Raw genomic sequence first — 21,772 nt, forward strand, 5'->3', positions numbered from 1 at the left:
TTTAATTTCATACCAATTTTCATAATCAAATATCAAATGGTGCGAGACCAATTTAAGTACTAGTATTTTTGGTCCTCCTGATACACTATGGAGCATGCAAAGTACATTTAACATTTGGTCAGGTTTGCATTTATTATGCGACTTATTATTGAACCCTGGTCAGTTTGTGTATCTTTTCCTTTTTGGGGTTATAAAAAGTAACTTCCTGAAGTTTGAAGTATTTAGAGTTCACTAAAGTAATATATGCAAATTGTAAATCATGGATAATGTATTAATAAAACTGACCAACACAATCTATTACTTTTGACAATATAATATGTAAATAATTGACTCTTGGTAAAAAAAAAAAGACCAGATAACAAATTATGGATCTTAAAGAGAGATGATTTTTTACCTATAATTCCTTTATTAATTCATATGACTGGTGATGAAGACCCTGTTGAAGAACCAGTTTTGATTCTATTGGAGTTGAATCGAGTCATGGAATGAAAAACTATTTCGTTTGCAGACTCTAAGGTTTTGGACCAATGGGGTGTCAGAACAGTATAATTGGCCTGCTTCAAAATTTCAATTGAAAAACTAACTGATGTAAATTCTATAGAAATTTGAAACAAAAACCGAATTGGTATATAAAAATACTTTAAATAAGGTTACTGGTTCAGTTTTAAATATATCATTACTGTTTGTTTTATTAAAACTTTTGGAGACTGCAATTTACAGGTTCACATTTTGTATAGGCACCTAATCATTAGTGACGACCATATGTTTTAGGTGAATGTTGGTGGTTCATTTTTTTTGTCTGCTTGACAACATATCCCACATCTTCTTTTTATAAATATCTATGTTTACTATACTTATTTGTTTATAGGAATTACATCATATTTTAATCAACTGATTTACAGGTTATCGGCAAAAATGTCAATTGTAACATTTAGACGACATATTTTTCTTTCAAACAGATTACAACGAATCAAATGATATGAGGGTGCAACTTCAGTATGATGATAGAAAAGATAAATAGATAGCATTATCACCAAATTTTCACCTAAAATTACGTAAGCCACTTAAATATCTACAGTGTATAAATAATTATATGCATGCAACGTCCATCATTTTACTTTTAGAGTGAAAGTGTTCTACTTTCAGACGAGTTATACATATAATTTGATCTAATGAGTGTAGATAAAAGCATTAGGAGGTACAAGTCAAACAGATATCAACGTAATGTTACACAAAAATCACTACCGGGTATACACAAATACTTAGATAAGCAAGTCAAAACGTTCACTTTGACAATGTTTGTTAGTGTGGATAAATGTTAACGTTCGCCACTGGAACATTTGATTTAGATCTGGGTTGAACTTTAGTTATAATCAAATTATTATTTAATGACAGTTTCAGGGTATGTTTCCATTGACAATAGGATGGAAAGACATTGCCCAATCATTCAAAGTAAACATTTAAAAGTAAAATCCAACCATTTTTTGTCAAATTGGCGCAGTTGTATGTCAGTTTATAAAACTAAAGTAATATGTTGAGATCTACTTGTAACATCATAAGTGGAAGGCAACGACTTAAAAAAGTTATTTCGCTGAAATGAGATTTTTTTTGTAAGTCTATAAATATGTCAACATAGCGGATATTGTTAGTCGAATCTTTTTAGGAGTTATTACCCTCAATTTTGTGTGTAACTTTAAATAAAGGCAACAGTGGGATACGCTGTTTTATAATCATTAAGTGATTAAGCGAAAATAAATCTTGGCTACAAAGTTAAACCGCGAGAAACGCATCAACTATCAGTAGAAAACAACAAAACAACAGAAACATTGCACTGTAACAAAACGTAAAGTATAGAGAGAAACATTAGATGATCCTCAAGGCAATATCTACAAATCGTTGTCCAATTCAAGACTTAGTGCCCTTAAATGTTGTTTTTGAAACATGTTTCTTAGTTTGTTAATTAAAAACTGAAACAGATAGATATAAGTCTGAAAATAAAACAAGATCATCACGACAAGATCTATGAATAAGCCAACGTGTCAGAAATGAGCATTCTTAATGGATTTCATATGTTTAAGGAGATTTTATTATTAATTTTTGCGTTTTTTTGGAGTATGTTGAAAACAAGAATAAAAAGGTAGACATTTTAAACATCAAAAATCATCAGGAAGATAGTATATGGAACAGCTAAAGTTGTGAGTCTACTCACTCTTTACACTAGTCGCTGTCTTCCATTGGCAATGTTTCCAATGTGTTGCATTATTGTTTATCCTCTTTGCAATTTCTTCAAATAAGTCGATATTGCTGAAATCGTTAATCAAGTCTTTGAAGAAGTAAGTGCCCTAACAATCTATAAAAGATGACCAAAGAAGGAATTTTAGTCATGTGTTATACCAAATTCTACAGTGTTTTTGTACATAGGCCTAGGTGATCGACAAATGCTTTTTGGAGGTTTTCTTTTTTTATTTACGTCATTTATATTCCTTTTATAATAATATATAATAATTTGTTATGCAGCAAAAAATCCTGCAATCTAAATAGACCACTCTTGTTCATCCAGTGATAAATAAAATGTTGCCAAAATTTCTAATAAAAATTTTGCTAAAATTTTGGAAAAAACCCCAGAAAAATGGAGTGGAAAAAAATTAATTCGAGGACAAAAATGGAAAAAATAAATATTTTTTTGTTTTTAAATAAAAAATGTTATCAAAATATTTTTTTCCAACCCGGCATCTCTGAGTGTATAAATTTCCTACACCGGTTTAAAATTCTGTACATCCTAGAATAAAGAAAAATTAACGTTTATTTTTTTTAAATTCTTCCAATAGTTCGAGTTATTAGAGAGACCACATTTACACATTTACATTTAAACTGAGTTTTTAAATTATAAAATATGTATCTCAAAGTCCAGATAACATTATGATTTATTGCCAAGTTTATTTGTATATATATTTCAAACAAAACTGTTATAGCTAATCTATCAACCGAACTGAAATGTTTGTCATCACTTCCACGTGTAAAGGTTAGTTACGATGATTATCTGTGCTACTAACGGTAAAGGATATTTGTGGTTTTTATTCTTTTTTCCTCCATGCTTTTGGTATAGAGCACAGCGTAAATGATGAATTAATTTTCAGAAACACGTGTTTTTTTTGCATGAAGTCATTTACTAGTTCTAGTATTATTTTATTTTTTTGTTTGAAACGACTATAAGTATTCATATATCTACAATACAACTTTGGCTTCAGTTTTTTTAACAATAACAATACTCTATAAAATAAAGCTTTCATGTAATAATAATGTACAGCCTTTATCATGTTTATGTAGAATAGAGCAAACTTATAATAACAGAAAACATGAATAACTTTATCAACCAACGGTGTGAATGAAAAAGAACTCTCATATTCATAACTTAGAGCAGACACACTGACTAAGTGATAAATAATTGTTTAAGCAATGTTCACTGAACTGTCACGAACTCTATATATACTTTCTTGTACATGAAAATATAAAACGCTGTTAACAACTTAATAGATGTAAAAAGTGGATCGAAATTGACAGTTGAATTAAAAAAATATTTAATATAATTTAAAAATGTGAAATAGAAAGCACTTCAGGAATGTTAACTTAAATATCGACTGATAAAAAATTTAATCTGTATTAAATCATAACCAAATAATTTTTTTTATCTAAAAAGAGATAGACAGAACATAATATGATTTTTCTATTGTTCATCACACAGGCGTTGAATTTCTCAAATATCTGTAAAAATACACGCTTATTTACTGTTAATTTTTCTAATTTCTTTTTTAATTTTTTTTCATCATTTGGAAAGAACTTTTTTGTTTCATATGATAAACACATGTGGCTTGTGTAAAACTGTTTGAAATATCTTCGTTTACACGTACACCAGCATGTTCTGTATTGGCGAAACAATTCTTTTGACACAGTTCATATTTATTTAACATTTTCATTCTTTTTTTTGTAAATTTACCAATCTAAAGCGGTAATTTTTTAAATGGGCACTAGCTACAAGATATATATACATTTAAAATAAAAGTTTTTTTTTTGTTCAAACATTAATGAAAGTGAAAAAAGTGAATCAATTATTCGCTTTTTTGTTAAAATAATCTCAGAAACATCAAAGGCCTATGGATGAATATACACCTCACTAAAACGATCTCTTTCCGTATGAAACTTTCTGATATTTTTTTGGAAAAGTATTGAAAACTATAAGTTTGATGTTTTCATGAAACATGCGAATTTCCAACTAAAATATTTCGAAAAAAATTTCATAATGATTTATTTTTCTTAACATAGTGAAATAAGAAAATATATTTTGTGTTAGTATTTTAAGGAATCTTGATCTTTTCTATGTTGAATGTTGAACACAAAACATAAACCTCTTTGTTCCCGACATTTCTATTAGTCTATTCATTAGCATATTTAATCTTTTGCAGCTTTTACAGTGAAGATTGGTGGAAATTTAATTCAAACAAATCATATACTGTAATGTTCAAACTTGGTGAGGGCCAAATTAGATTACTCACGGAAAGGCAAACGACAAAGTACTATGCTCATAAATGCATAACGTCGATATTGACTTTGATGAAATTAACTTCATAAGGATAAAACATGCTAAAAAATGAGAAAAGGGAAGTTTGTTTACATCTGATAAAAGATTTCGGTAACATAAATATAATCTAATGGGTCATGCAGTAAGAAAGATAATTTTGACCATTTCATTAACTGTTTGAAAATAAAGTCATCAAAGAAACCAGAACTAAATGTTGTATCCTAAACGTGTGTTTCGTGTACAACAGACTCATCAGTGGCGCTAAAACAAGTTAACGACAAAATTATGTAAAAGTTGAATAAAGGATTCTGAATACTGAAAGTGGTTTTTATAAAACAAATTTGAATCAAATTGTTATATTTAGACCCCAAAAAAAATATAATTGTTAAGGCATTGTCGAGCAAGTTCACTTTCTTTGATACGTGCATGTCGAACCTTCAGATGAGTATCAACACAATAAAGGAAATAGGCTCAACCTTTTTAAAAGCTTGATTCACATTTGCTTAAATAAAATATATTGTCTCCCTTTCAGATTTTAATAAAGGTGACACGTCATTTGTATTAAAAAACGTTCAGCATTCGGTACTTTGCCGATTTCATAACTTTGAAATGGCAGAAGGTGAGTACTAGACGTTTATAAAAACCATTTCATGATTCCAAGTATGCGTATCTACAAAAGTTTAAAAGGAACATCAATTAAATAAAAAAAAAAAAAGAAAAAAAAAAAGAAAACATTTCTATATTCAATGGTTAAAATAATTATATAAATTTAGAATACATATAAAGAGTCAAACACATTATGAAAAAAATATTGCAATATTTTTTTTAATAAAATACAGATTTAAGAAAATAAAGTATGAGTGTCAATAAGACAACTTTCCATTCATTATCATTTTGAACGGATTCTACAAATACTTCTGCATCATATTATGCATACAATTCTTTAATTGCAGCTCCTGTCAGCAAATTGCAACATGACAAAGTTAAACGATACTTCCGGGATAAGCTAGAGGCAAATACAAGGCTAGTGGATTCCCTTAGGAGAAAGCAACTAATTAACGATGACGAAAGAGACAAGATTTCTCAAGGCAGTGAGTCAAAGAAAGCCAATACATGTTACGAAATCTTAGTACAAAAGGTAACTGATGACAAGATTCCAATACTGAATACGATACTTCATGAAAATGGTTTACAAAGAGTCGAAGAAATGCTTATTGGTGAAACATCAGAACAAGGTAGTGTGTGTTTAAGTCTGATGTTCTTGTATCTTTGTGTATTTTTAAAATAACATTAAAACTTCTACCTATGAAAATACATGTTAATTCAAATCACCAACAGTTGACTTAGTTCAAGAAAAAATAAGTTCTATACACTTTATCCTTTAATCACTTTTATAACATGATTACATGATAAATGTTTCGACTTATCTCTCTTCCCGACTATAATTTCTCTTTTTGTTATAGGATACACGTATTATGCAAACAACAATTAGTCAGTTGATCTCAATGACCAGTATTTAATATCTAAATTTACATTATGGGAAACAATTATAACAATATGTTATAAAGTTCATGAGTCTGAATTGCTGTTATGCATTTACCTTAATGAGGAACATTCAAAACTAAATTTTTGAAAGCCAATAACGTATAACAAAATAAACAGTTGAAGTACAATATGAACAAAAAAGACAAAGGAATATATCCAATTTTATATAAGGTCAAATTTCCCTGAAGGAGTTTAAATCTAGTTATATAAACGGACAATTTTAGAGAAGATTATTATAAGTTATGTTAGTAACAAAAAAAAAAGTTTTGTATTCTGTGACTTCTCTAAAGCTTTCGACAAAGTTTGGCATAGGGGTCTTATATATAAAATGAAAGCATATGGTGTTGACGGAAACGTATTGAATTGGTTTCAGGATTATCTACACGACAGAAAACAGAGAGTAGGTAGTATTAAATAACTCGTCTTCTTCCTTCTGTAATGTCTCAGCTGGCGTCCCCCAGAGATCAGTTCTAGGCCCTCTTTTCTTTGTATTATATATTAATGATATTGCTGATAAGCTTACTTCACTGTGTCGGCTTTTTGCTGACGACACATCATTCAACTATTCTGGTAACGATGGAGAACAGATTAGATCTGTTATTGATCGCGACTTGAAAGAGCTGGATGTTTGGTCTTCTAAATGGCTTATGTCATTTAACCCAGATAAAACAGAAATTATGATTTTTCAAATATTGAGACTCCAGACCTCAGCTTTTCCTTAAATGGTAAAAATATACCTTTAAGTACATCTCATAAGCACCTGGGAGTTAATTTCAGTAGTGACGCAAAATGGAACAATCATATTGAAAGTATAATAACAAGTGTAAAGAAACACTTAAATGTTTTACGTAAACTTAAATATCGATTATCTCGAAATAATTTAGAAAAACTATACTTAGTTTTTATTAGACCCATTTTCGAATATGCCACGGAAGTGTGGGATAATTGTGGAATAGGCTACTCAAATAAATTAGAAAATTTACAATTAGAGGCCGCAAGAATAGTAGCAGGTCTACCAATATTTACAAAAACTAAAACTTTATATTCTGAGGTTGGCTGGGAATCTCTTTTTGAAAGAAGAAGGAGAAGAAAATTACAGATGTTTTATAACATGAATCAAAAGCATGCACCAGAATATCTATGTAATCTTGTACCTCCTTGTGTACAAAGTACAACCAACTACCCGTTGCGAAATGGTCATGATATTATTGTTCCATTTTGTAGACTTTCCCTTACTGCCGAATCGTTTATTCCCTCTACTATACGTGAATGGAATAAACTTGATTCAAAAGTTCGTAGTGTCGACTCTATTTCTAAATTTAAGAAAGAATTAAAAACGATAGTCTAGTATGTAAAATTGAAACGTTTTATTTGTATGGCCCAAGGAAATTAAATATTATCTTAACGCAATTGCGATGTTCCGCTTCATCCTTAAACAATGACCTATTCAGAGCTAACATTATAAATGATCCTTCTTATCATTGTGGGTCCGATATTGAGGATGTCTACCATTACTTCTTCGTTTGCCCAAAATACACATTATGTAGGAAAAACTTATTCCATAACCTTAACTGGATATCTGAAAACTTTGTTTTAGATACAAAACTATTGATTTGCGGACACTTGGAACTTTCGAACGAACAAAAAAATTAAATTTTCAAACATGTTCAAAATTACATAAAAAGGTCAAACAGATTTCTTATGCCTTGATAGGGCGTTATTATTGCTGGCACAGGACGTAATCTTTGTCACCAATCCACAAGTCAGCGTCACAGAAGTATACGATTTTTCAAACTTTCCTTTTCCTTTTTTACTTTGTCTCCTCTTTGTTCACCTATGAAAGCTAGTATTATATTGTATAAACTGTTTATTTTATATGCATGTCCATTATATTATACTATTATTGTTACTTTATATTGTATTATGGAGAAGACTTCATAAGTATGATTTACTTGTGTCTAATCCATTTTGCTTTAATTCAGCAAATAAAATATGTTTAAACTAACAAAGTACCCTCTGCGACTCATAATCCAGCAGCAGATGTTTCGTCTAGGAAGTTATATGGAACGGTTAATATGCAGATAAACAATGTAGCGGGTTTTTATTTGTATGTAAATGTGTTTCGACAATATACGATGATACATGTATCAATATTTCGAAAAAGTAATTGAGAAACAAGAAGTTTTAACTTATTTAATTTAAATACATGTTGCTCTTTAGATTTGGATATATCACTTGGAAACACACATCTTTTGACATTGTTTCCAAGCAATGAAGGATCAATTAATCGCATAATGGAAACGACAGTTGATGAATATAGTGCTGTTATAGAAGAGAGTAACATTGAAATTTATGATATGCAGTTTGGCTGCATACATCTATTTCTACATTCAAAGGAACCTTTTTATCAAGAATTGTGTGAAGAAAAAAACTGTCGGATTTACATTGAAAAATGCTTGTCTCTGAAGAATGTTGAAGCAACCTTAAAACCTAACCAAACTATAAAAATAGTTATTACAAAGAATCCATACAGTTTACCTCTAAAAGACGGAAAGGGTAATAACTTAGAATATGATACTATAGAACAACAAAATTAAATAATCGGCCAAAAAGTCTGATATTAAGTCCCCTAAAAAGTCAACTCTCTAATCCTGTCGAAGCTCCCTGTTGCTTTCGGAGTTTTGAGTTTATGCAATTCACAATTTGTTCTGTTACTTTGATTCGTCTTTTCCTAATCGTTTTACGAATTTAAATATCGGTCAATAAAATTTGTCACCTATGGGTTGATTTAACATATCTTCACTGTTAATTTCTTTTCGTAAGTCAAGGTGTACAGTCTGCAAGTAAGTATCTACTTAGTTTTTTAAGACCTTGATTACCCATGATAGTCTCACATGGTCGGTCAGTATTATAATGTGGTATATATTCCATTTGACCATCTATCAAATATGCTAAATATTCTTTGTTTTCAATATATTTACGATATGCAGTGATGCTATTCCCTTTCCTCGAATATTATTTTCTTTTATTAAAGTGCATATGCATCAAAATTCACAAAACCTAAACAAATAAGATGAAAAATTTAATAAGGATGCACATAATTTGTTTCACACGTGAGGCGGTCAATTGAAATGTAAGCGGCAATTCTCAGAAATGTTTATTTTTGTTGTAATAATAAATGATTAAAAGTACTATTTTGACAGTTTTTTGTTTTCTCTTTTGTTATAGGAAAAAGCCTAGAATTCAGCAAAAAGCTAGTTATAAAGATCAACAGATACGTTATCAACAGTGAAATTAACCCATGCACACAAATTCTTGCAAGATTGGAAACGATCACTGGAAGATTGGAACCCAGTCAGAACAAACTTGCTGATATTTTATTGATTCTTATGGAAAAAGATCCCGATAAAGTGTGGAAAACATTGATATATTCACTTCGAGAATTAAATATTGTCACAATTGCAGATCGACTTGAAAAAATGACATGTGCAGGTATGGATATTTGATTAAAATTGATAATATCTTTAATTTCAAAATAATATCATTTGGGTAATAAATTAGGTTGTTTATAATTGCATTTTAATTTTGGAAGGTTGTTGTCGCATTGGCAATCATACCACAACTCCTGATCTTTGAATTATATAATGTACTGACAAGTATCCACTGCAATAATTTTCTACTGTTTCTTGATATTTTGATACAAGTTAAAAGTTAATAATGTGGAATAAGTGTTCAAATAATCATTTTCTAATAATTAGAAAGAAGAATATAAAAGTTTATATAACATACATTGTATATGCTACGATGGCCGAAGTAAGCCGACAAAAATACTATTTAAACTTTATATAGTACTGTACAGAAAGTTTGTACATAGTACTTTCTTGTTGTTTTACTTCCTTGTTAAAAGATAGTACTCTGTACAGAAAGTTTGTACATAGTACTATCTTTTTGTTTTACTTCCGGGTAAAAAGATAGTACTCTGTACAGAAAGTTGGTACAGTGTACTATCTCGTGTTTTACTTCCGGGTAAAAAGATAGTACTCTGTACAGACAAGTTTGTACAGTGTACTATCTTTTTATGGACTAAGGAAGTACATAACCACCATTTTTACATTAGTTGAACTTCCTTTTAAAAATGTCTTGAACTGTACAGAATGTTTGTGTTCCTAGTTATCATTGTTTTTTTTATGAATGAAACCAAAAGCATTTGATTTATTATTAAAAACAAAAAGAAATGATATGTGTAATTGGACAAAATATGTATAAATTGAAAAAAGTCAATGTTTTTTCTCCGAAAAGTGACAAATAACATTTATACATATGCTATTTGTTTCAAATTAACAAACATTTGGGTAAACTTTCCACATATGCAAAGATTCCCATCACCAACATAACCAGACTCAAGCTAGCGACCAATCCTAGCGACCAATCAAGCTAGCGACCAATTCTAGCGACCACTGAAGAACACAATGAGAATCAACTTGTCAAAGAATCATAATGTGGTTTATGAGAAAACCACAAAACGACATAATGAAACAACGTTCCGTTAAAAATAAAATATGGCTACCAATACGGTTTATATTGTTTTTTAACCTTTAAATAACTAGAGATAGCCACCATATCAAGTCAGAAGGAACACTACAACATCAATGTTGTCTGTAGCCTAATGTACTGACTAGTTTGCTTGCTAAATGTCTGCATCAATATAAATTAGTAAAGGGAGAACGTCCCAGAAAATCGTAAAACCTCAAAATATCGTAATACAATAGAACAACAAAGGAGATAGGGTATCTTTAATCAGCAAATGCACAGCGAAAAATACACAAAAAGCAAAGGAACAATCTTTTTTAGCGAACGATTTTTATTCCCCTACATAAACACATACTTTATGTTATTATATATGTATTTATAGAATGGAAAGTGCGCTCCTCTACGTATTTTATTCTATAGAGAAGGGCATATACTATATTTTGAGGTCTTCTTTACGTTTTCTCGGTTTTCCAAACTATTAACCTAGATGGTAAACAAAAATCAAGGATTGCAAATAAACTATTAAAAACGGATCGTATACCCCCCATCACATAATAGTTATTTAGTAATTTACGGATACGAAATGAGAATAAAAAGTAAACGAATTGAATTAGAAAAAAAACAACAGTGTTTGTCTATGATAATTTGCTCGCACAATTATTTTCCATATTCAGAGAACCGTAAATAATTTTAAAAAGAACATATTTTAATAAACATGTGTACCTAGTTTCAACTTGATCTGACTACAATGTCGTCTTAGATTCAATCTAATACAGTACAAATGGATGGATAAACGGAAAAACGAACGGACAAACAAACCTACAGATCAGATAAAATTACGGTCTTTACTGTTGTAGGCGTAGCATAGAATAACTATTTAATGTGAGTTGACTTAGACTCGTTCCTGTGTACAATGTATAAGCTTTCAAATAAACGAAATAAGAAATATCTTATGTTCGAAAGAATTACTATATACTGGCTTTCTATACATTCGGCCGCCTCAAATGGTCCGAGTACGATACACAGTTATAGTCCTTAATGTGGACAGTGTGTTACTTGCAATTTTTTTTTATACCCCTTCCAAATGTATTTCTTCATGCTCTATGCCTCAAGTAGCAAGTAAGTGGGGTTAAAGCATAGTTACTGTAAAAAAAAATTGGGTCATCAATTTTAAAGTATTACTAATTTAAAAGTAGTGATTTGGTCCGATTAATTAGAAAAGGTTAAAAAATAGCACATCGGATGCTTTCAAAAGATTTCAGGACCCCCTTAACATAAAATTGTCCATATTTGGAGTTAGAGCCAAGGAATCTTTCTTTAATATTTGGATGTTATTGAGAAAGTGTAGGTGGGATTCAATTCACAAAAGGTTTTAACCCCCAAAAACTCATTTCAGTGGGCCCTGCTCTGATTTATTACCTTTCATTGGAGCCCTATCCGGTGGCAAACTTTACCGTATGGAGCTTGCGAGGCTTGCCGAAAGAATGTACGTTGGACACGAAAAAAACAACAACATCACTACGTGTGGGAAAAAACTTTGCCGTAGGGAACTGTACAGAAAGACTGAAAAATGAGCCCATACCCATAACTGTATAGGTACCTCAGACTTTGGATGACCAGTGAAATATTCAGGTGCACTTTCCCACCCAGGGATTGATACGAGTTGAAGATATGGATAATAGCTTTCAATCTAACCACCTGCGGTCAAGAACTTTGCCGTAGGGGGATGGGAGTAAAGCGACTGCTGCCACCACCCAGAATGGACCAAAATGAGAAATTGAGTATGTTGTTGTCAGCTTCCGGTGCACTTTCCCACCTGGGCATTTTCATGAATAAAAGGGTCTGGGACAAGCTTTCAATCCCACTAGGTGTGGGAAAAAACTTTGCCGTAGGGAACTGTACAGAAAGACTGAAAAATGAGCCCATGTGAAAGTGCACCTGAAGACGTCACTGTCCATCCAAAGTCTGATGTACCTATACAGTAATGGGTATGGGCTCATTTTTTCACTCTTTCTGTACAGTTCCCTACGGCAAAGTTTTTACCCACACCTAGTGGGATTGAAAGCTTGTCCCAGACCCTTTTATTCATGAAAATGCCCGGTGGGAAAGTGCACCAGAAGCTGACAACCCCATACCAAACTTTTCATTTTTGTCCATTACGGGTGGTGGCAGCTGTCTGAAAATGAATTTTATTGCACAACAACTTTCATATATAAAAAATCCACAGGGGCCAAAATGTGAAACCAAACTCCTAACTGTGTATTGCTGTCTTCTTGTTCCCAGAAATTCCAGAATAAAAAACCGGTACTAAGCCAACTATACAACGGGGTAAATTTGCCCTGTTTTTTATTAATTTTTTTCTGATTATTATTCAACACGGGTCTTTAGTGATCCTAAGTGAATACGCTTTCATTTGATACCAAAATGAACTAAATATTATACTTATTGACAAAGATTTATAAATATGCATAGTTACTATTTTGTTTGATATAATGTACTACTTTGTATGTTCTCTTGATCGGGCCGATATAGTAATTTTTATAAATGTAATAGGACTAGATTGTTTCCCTTTACAGTTATCAATTATTTTCGACTGGTTTTTTTTATTTGCTTATCATATTATATTTTCATTTTATTCATTCTAATTGATATTTAATATTTGAACAAGACTGACATTCCAGCTCCTTTATTTATTTGACGTTTGTTATAATTTTGTAATGTTATTTACTTTTGCTTACAATTTTTTTAATACTTATTTAGATGAAATAATAATAATATTTCAATGTATGTGTTAAATAATGATTTGTATACTGAAAAATTGCAGATAAAAAAAAATGTTGATGTAACAGTATCGTATTGCGTAATATATAATAATTTTATTATGAATATATATGTAGAATGATTGAATAAAGGTAAAATAAAAACAAGTTGATGCACAAAATCAACGAGATATATTTGAAACTTACTCTGATTACATTTGAGAAGATAAGAAAGAATATTCACACAACATAAGTTTTTGTCATTAAATCAGTATTTTTTCTTGACATTGCATTGTGTGATTGATAAAAAAAAATACGAATAATTTATCTAAAAAGAATGTATTGAATAAGGAATAATGTATAAAATGTTTTCTGTTAGACAACTTATTACTCTTTTGTCTTTATCGGTCACTTTATTAATAACATGCTACATAATGTCTGAATAAAGGTTGAAACGAGAAAAAAAAATGAAAGTTGTATCTTCACAGAAGGAATTTACTTAAGAGTTTAAACAGTAAAGTTGACCTTATACAGTATAAAACATTATATGACTATTCTGTATGAATACTTGTGTGATGCAAGATGTATAAGAAATATTTTTGAGAAACACTTTTTAAAGAACAACATTGTTGTACTAGAAACCGAAGGATTCATAACATTCATTTTCTAATTTTCGTGTTGATTATTTATGTCATTATACTTAAAACATTCTTGTGATATTTTAAAGTAATATGTAATATGTCTTGTATATAAATGTTGAATTAAAGATTTTAAAAAAATGCATCTGGCTGAACGTAGTTTAAATGTTTTGACTTGATGAATGTTGCATTGAAAAAATTTAGTTTTTTCTTTCTTATTATATTTTTATTTGTTTTACTGCTTTCAGTATTATCTGAAGTGCCTTGGAATATACCCTATATATACTGTTTCGAGAACCACTCCCCTCAAACCTAAACGGTTTTGAGGAAATACTCGATATTTGACAATGCCGCGGATATAGAAACCCTTACATGATTATTCTAGTTCCTTGTTCACTTAAACATTTTATTTATCTCACCGTAAGTTGACATTTGAACGGCTGTACTTAGATTTTCTATATTCTGTTTTACAATACTTACGAATATGTTCCGAACCATATCAATATTTGGACCATATGCGTGCGGTCATGACCATATGCATATACTCATATGGTCTGACCGTACGCGTATGATTGGACCATATCAGTATTATACTCGTTTTATTATCAACGGGCCGGACCATATGAGGTATTAGGACCATAAGGGTTTTTTTTTTTAAATATCCAATCTGGAAACAGTAGATCTAGTTAAAACAAAAATCTCGATTTGAAATAAATGTATAATAATACCATGTAATATAAAGTCTTCAAAAACTGAATAGCTGATTTAGATTATTAGACTCCAGCAAGCAAGCACGCTACTCATGTTTATTACATTGGTTGCAATGAATTACATTGATTTCCCAGTTAGATAAAAACTGATAATTTCACATGTGAAATAACCGTGGTTATTTCACTCTCTGACGTCATACAACAATAGGCGTTGTCAAGACGTCGATAACGTCGGATCAAAACAAATTGTCAATGCGTAGGAAAAAGATATAGTTCCTTACATTTTCTACATGAATTTCATAAAAAAAAAAGCCATTTGCCAATGTAATAAAAAGAATAACTAATCGCCGTATTTGAATATCAAAAATAAGACAACTTGTGACCGAACGCCGCTATGGATTAAACTCGTGCTGCGCACTCGTTTAATCCATGCGTCGTTCGGTCACGCGTTGTCTTATTTTTGATATTCAAATACGGCGATTAGTTATACTATAATTATTTGTTGGAATCCAAAATTAATATCAATAGCGATACATCACGTATTAAACATTAGTAGAACGTTGTAGTATAATGTCATTTTGTGATTTTCAGACATATCTCGAAATGGTTCTGTTACGTATTTATGCTCAGTGTTAACTTAAGTGGTCGATGGAATTGGTCGCTAGCTTGATTGGTCGATAGAATTGGTCGTTATCTTGAGTCTGGTATTCCTACTTCAAAATAATGCGTCCCAGCGTTTTCAAGCTAATAAACCTGCGTATATTATTATGTTTGTTTCAAGTACATAAAAATAATCAGTTTCATTTCTACGTGTGTGACTTTCAACACAAAACGCTGAAGAATTTGACATACTTTATTTGCAGACTGTTTTATATCTAACATTCCCTTTCAATTTATCATGAAAGTCAATGAACATGATAAAAAAAAAAACAGATAAAAATACGTCGATAAATCAAATAGCTAGTCTTCACAAACTCTGCTCTTGTACTTTCTGATCCCATAAAAAGATAGTACACTGTACCAACTTTCTGTACAGAGTACTATCTTTTTACCCGGAGGTAAAACAACAAGATAGTACAATGTACAAACTTGCCTGTACAGAGTACTATCTTTTTCCCCGGAAGTAAAACAACAAGATAGTACTATGTACAAACTTTCTGTACAGAGTACTATCTTTTAACCAGGAAGTAAAACGACAAGATAGTACTATGTACCAACTTTCTGTACAGAGTACTATCTTTTAACCAGGAAGTAAAACGACAAGAAAGTACTATGTGCAAACTTTCTGTACAGTACTATACAAAGTTAAAATTGTATTTTTGTCGGCTTACTTCGGCCATCGTAATATGCACTTGAATACTAGTAGCTAAAGTACAAAATATAACGTCACATTCATTTTTGTTTTAGAATGTTATAGAAGAACCATTATATGTGATTTCAAAAATATTTTGGATGAAATCGATACTGATCTAATGGAAGAGACATTCGAAGGAAAACCATACATTCCTGAAGTAGTTTTAAAAGATTGTATTTTATCCAAAGGAAAACTTCCTAGAGTAGAAAGAGCAAAATATTTCCTGGAATACGTTTTATTGAAAGGGGAAGTTTTACTTTCATTTGCTGATGCGTTGTCTTCCAGATCAAATGTGGTGTTAAACTTCTCACCTTGTGAAGTTCATGGAGGTAGGAAAATATGGAGATTAATAGTTATATGATTATGCTTACATACTTTTTCTTTACACATATTACGTAATGTCCTCATTTGACCGTAAAACGTATCAAGTTCGAGAATATCTGCAGCATTTGACATCATCTTCGTTTTTTGGACGATTGCATCTTGCTCAGATCATTTTGTGTTTGATGAGGTTTTTTTTTTGCAATTTCGTCGTTCTGTGTTGGGTTTTTTTGCAATGATATTGTAATCGGTTTGTTTTCGAATTATCATATTTAATTTCCTTTGGTATGAAGACCATTTTTATTTACAAGCATATTTCATTTTGGTTGTCGAAAATTTTAAAATGCGGGAGAAAAAAAACCAGTTCAGTTCCTCACCATTATAGCATTTGCATTTTGATGTACAAATTGTCACTTGAATTGCTTTGATAAACTTTACAATAATGATTTGAATTTTCAACTTAAGGAATAAAAGACTCACAAGAATAGCCTTTTTTTTTAATAAGTTAGTTCTCAATAAAAAAATTAAAGTATTACATCATGATTTATTTTTCATGTTTTTTTTTTTTTTAAATATACAAGTAGTAAAATCTCCTTACTTTCAGTTTTGTTCGAAGAATTAAATATTGAAAATAATCCCTTCTATCCATTTTTGTTATTTAAATACTAACAAAATTGAGTTAATATTGTTTATTCCGTTACAAATTGACGTACGACCATTTGCATTTCTTTAAGGAAATTATTTAAAAGGGCTTTTTTTATATGCGTTCGCACTGTGTGTGGTATCAGCTATATATGCTTTTAAATGAAATAAACAATGAAAAAAAAAAGAATTCTTTTAAAAGTTATAAAATGTAATTCATTTGATATTTGTTTCTTTTCGCTTTGTCTGGTATAGGAACCTATGGTGTTACTTTTTCAGTCATGTTTGTGAACCCGAGTAGCAGGTATTGTAAAATATATCAATAGATATTGTAATAATCTAAATTAATGTAATTTTAGGTGAAAGTCTAGATACTTCATCGTCAGAACCCGATAAAGAATTTACATTCCTCGTTTGCAAGGATGAGAAAGGTAGGTTCTGTTGGTTTTTTTTTTTTTTTTTTTTTTTTTTTTAACAAATTTTAGATTTATTGGGAAATGAATAAAAATTATTTGAATATTTCATATTGTACCAAAATAATCTTCAATAAATGTAAGGTAGCTAGAAATGTAAAGAAGAAGGCAAAAGAAAAAGAGTGTGATGTCTCTTCGATAAAATTAACGTGTTGATATTGAAATCTTAAGTGAAAATTTCACACAAAATGTTTGATAAAAATAGTACCAGTGCCACAACGCTAACTTTACCAACGATTGTTGCAAACGACATTTCGTAGATGAAATAAAGTATCTGGGTAACGTCAATAGTACATTATCAACTCTGAATGGGAATATGAAGTTAACGTTGTAAATATAATGGAATTTGATTTGTTTTATCATTTGATTTTTGACATTTGATTAGGTACTTTCGATTTTGAATTTACCTCAGAGTACAGAATTTTTGTGAAATTACTTTTTACTTTAAGAGTTTTTCATTTTTACAGTAATTGCAAAGAGATGAATTACAAATGGAATTATATCTGACAAACCATACGAAGGGTGTCAATTTGAATTATTGAATGTAAAATATAATAATATCTAATTCAATTTCAGACAAGTTTTACTTGAAAAGATTTCAGACCCCAAGTGAGGGAGAAATATTGTCCAGTGACAGGTACATCATCTTTCGTTTAGTGTGTCTACTGTCAGAATATATCTTACATAAACTGTAACATTATATGAAATATGTATGTGCAAAATGCAGATGTGCAGCATTTTGGGATACATACGTGAAACTCGTGAACCATACGTGAAATATACAAAATGTCATATGGTATTTTGATTTGAGTTCCTGATTCATCAAATGTCACGTATAATAGACTTAGAATATTTTGATTTGTCGATCCAAGAGATATGTTTGATGTCTTCGATAATATCGTTAGATATTACTTCATACTATATTAGTATATAACAAAGCCATAGGGTCTTTTGTTTTGGGTTTCAAAGCATGACCATGAAAAATGTTAACAGTAAAAAACTTAAACTGGAAGTAGCTTAAGGACAAGGTTCACTTATGGGCCAAAAAGGGCCTAAAATATCAACTTTATCCTAAAACATCAAAAAGGTGACAACTTGCTTTTTAAATGGGTCTATTTCAAAAGTCTTAATCAATATAAAAACATTTTGGATCGTGGATGGCGGCCAAGGTTAATTATACCAAAAACAATTAAAATTATGGAACAAAGTACTAAAATTGACCTTCAAATATAATAGTGTTTATTTAAGGGGTCATAGCTTCATAAATTGTAAAGGAAAGTGCCAGAAAAATATATTTTTTTGTGTTAACAGTAATATCACACGTATTTCTATGTGAAATTTGTAATTTTTTGGCTTGATTTAAATATCATCAAAAATTTAGGGTCTATTTTAACCCTTTGTGAACCTTCTCCTTTGCACTAAAAGTACATCAAAAACTAAATTCATTGCATGAAATCGGAAGTATCATATAATCGTCTTCGTACCAATAAAAAGTAACTATATTTATGTATTTCAGGAATCAGTAAAAACTCATATTTTTTCAATAGACTTATATTCTTATCACATATTTATTGAAGTAATTACAAACCTCCAATTGTTCAATGAACAGATTTTGTTGTTCTTATGCCGTTGCTGTTCTTCCGAATTTGTGTCAGAACATGTTGAATAGATATTTCATATATGATATTGAATAAGTGTTGTACTTTTGAAATTCATCCTCATAACCATACACTTTTCAATTGAGAGGTAACTCCATTTATACTATGATTCTTACTTTTGACTCGCTTTAAATCTACAAAAGTTATCGCTTAGACCATTGTGTCATTTGGCAATGAAATTGAGGCCAAGCTTAAAGTTCAATTTTTCGTTCTAGACTCGACCATTGGTTTTACTTCATACTGAAAATAACAATAACGTCAATTTCGTATTAGAAACGACGACCGAACCTTGGTAAAACCAGAAGTTGCCATTTTTGTACTTGTTTCATGTAAAAGAATATAAACACCATGTTTTTTTAGAATGAATGTGAAGGCACTTGTTATTGAAAATCAAAAACGACATCTTGTCAACCGAAAATAGCAAATTTTCTCCTTTGTTTTAAGCAAAAGAAGGAAGAAACCATATATGTTTTTCTGAATAGAGCGATAATTTAATATTTTGTACACCGGAAGTTGCCAATATCGGCACTTACTTTAATCAGAAATACATAGAAACCATGTATTTGTTTAAGTGAAAAGCAATGTTTCAGTTGACTCCAAAAATGACTATTTCCACCGGAAATAGTTGATTAAAATCACCTTTTTTCATAAAAAACATAAAAACTTCACAAGCTTGGAATATGTGCAAGATAAGTTATCATATAACACCGTTTTCATAGGAATGTTACTTTTTTTGTAATTAACAAAATAATATAACGTAAAAGTGAGTTGGGTAATAAAAATATCTCCTCTTCCTAAAGATTCGAGAATAATGCCACCAAACGTTTATCAAGCAACAATATCTGATTTATACGACAAGTTTTATTTGAAGAAAGTTGTTTGACCTAAATGTTTGCTTTCGTTTCAGGTTGCACGATGGTAGTAATGGTGTAAAAGGTGGTAATGGAGTACATATAGATATGAAAAACCATCTGAAAAGAAATGAACAAACAGACTCAGAAGGAATGATATCCTTAAAAAAAGAAAAAATACACGAACACGATGAACCAAATGAAATAATAAAGGGGGCACAGGCCTGATCATTTTATTGTTAAAGGTCATGATCAAATCAGCTGATAAATCAGCATGTGTAATACTGGTGGAGTCGCCCTACAGCTTATTGACCCTGTGAAATACGGGGAAGCCGTATAAACCCATTGGGTTATACCGGACATTCACATCCGGTATCGATTTGTTTAAAACTCACCTAAATTTCAACGCAGCTTTCTGCAAAATATAATTCTTAACATATTTTATAAATTAAAATAACATAAAAAATCACTTTAAATTTTGTTCCGTATTTTGCAACAATTTGAAACGGAAATATTGTGCAACATTTCAGACTTAACCTTTTTTCTGGTCAACTTTTCATTTCCGTCGATCAATGATGATAACGCCGACAATTAAAGAATAAGAATGGTTAAAATGTCTGGTTTATTTCTAAAATAATTACTTGATATTGCTAAATAAAAGAGGGACGAAAGATACCAAAGGGACAGTCAAACTCATAAATCTAAAACAAACTGACAACGCCATGGCTAAAAATGAAAAAGACAAACAGAAAAACAATAGTACACATGACACAACATAGAAAACTAAAGAATAAACAACACGAACCCCACCAAAAACTAGGGGTGATCTCAGGTGCTCCGGAAGGGTAAGCAGATCCTGCTCCACATGCGGCACCCGTCGTGTTGCTTATGTGATTACAAATCCGGTAAATAGTCTAATTCGGTAGGTCAAATTCATGAAAGGGAAGGGGATTGTAGTTACGAAGTGAGGAACATATCCGATATCATTTGTGAAATGGTTATTCCATAACGGTCAACCAACTCGTGATGGCGTCCGTAAAATTTACGAAGAGATGATTTCAACTTCACCATTTGGAACTCTTGATTTAATAGCTTCCTTGTGAGCAGTAACCCTCTATCAAGAAAATCATGATAGGAAATGCAAGCACGGGAATATCGTATCAATTGAGAGATATATACCCCGTATGCAGGTGCTGCTGGAATGTTGCTACTTAGAAATGGAAAGTTCACAATTGGAAAGCTGAAATCATCTCTTTTGTCGTAAAGTTTTGTCTTCAACCGACCCTCATTGTCAATTTCTAGATGTAAGTCAAGATATGAAGCTGACTTAACTGTATCTGTAGTATCCTTTATCTCCAATTCGATGGGATAGATGCGTTCCACATAGTCACCAAATTTTGAATTGTTTAGTGAAAGAACGTCATCTATATAGCGGAAAGTAGAGTTAAAGGATATTGCTAACTTCTTATCTTTCTTCCTAAGAAGTTCCTGCATGAAGTCAGCCTCATAATAATAAAGAAACAAGTCAGCAAGTAGAGGGGCACAGTTTGTTCCCATTGGTATGCCGACAGTCTGTTGAAAAACACGTCCTCCGAACGTAACAAATATGTTGTCAATCAAGAAATCAAGCATCTTGATAATATCGGTTTCAGAGAATTTTTTGTTTGAATCAGAGTGATTCTTTACAAAGTAGGATTTATCCCTCCCTAAGACAA

At 30.9% G+C, this 21,772-nt stretch overlaps 1 protein-coding gene across 1 annotated transcript; it reads left to right on the plus strand.

Annotated features, from left to right (window-relative positions):
* The first annotated feature begins 4,722 nt into the window (after positions 1–4,722).
* LOC139528443 (uncharacterized) lies at positions 4,723–20,877 on the plus strand. Its single transcript, XM_071324417.1, has 8 exons — positions 4,723–5,195; positions 5,530–5,811; positions 8,342–8,677; positions 9,350–9,613; positions 16,166–16,441; positions 17,435–17,506; positions 18,125–18,185; positions 20,114–20,877. The coding sequence occupies exons 1-8, from the start codon at positions 5,186–5,188 to the stop codon at positions 20,283–20,285; spliced, it is 1,473 nt and encodes a 490-aa protein (XP_071180518.1). The 5' UTR covers positions 4,723–5,185; the 3' UTR covers positions 20,286–20,877.
* Positions 20,878–21,772: the final 895 nt, after the last annotated feature.

This window comes from Mytilus edulis, chromosome 6 (genome assembly GCF_963676685.1).
Source record: "Mytilus edulis chromosome 6, xbMytEdul2.2, whole genome shotgun sequence".
NCBI lineage: Eukaryota > Metazoa > Mollusca > Bivalvia > Mytilida > Mytilidae > Mytilus > Mytilus edulis.

Bases quoted from the DNA above. Each gene is read 5' to 3' on its own strand.
- LOC139528443 (XM_071324417.1), top strand. The intron at 5,812-8,341 runs GTAGTGTGTGTT...GTTGCTCTTTAG, and splicing joins TGGTGAAACATCAGAACAAG to ATTTGGATATATCACTTGGA. The intron at 8,678-9,349 runs GTAATAACTTAG...CTTTTGTTATAG, and splicing joins ACCTCTAAAAGACGGAAAGG to GAAAAAGCCTAGAATTCAGC.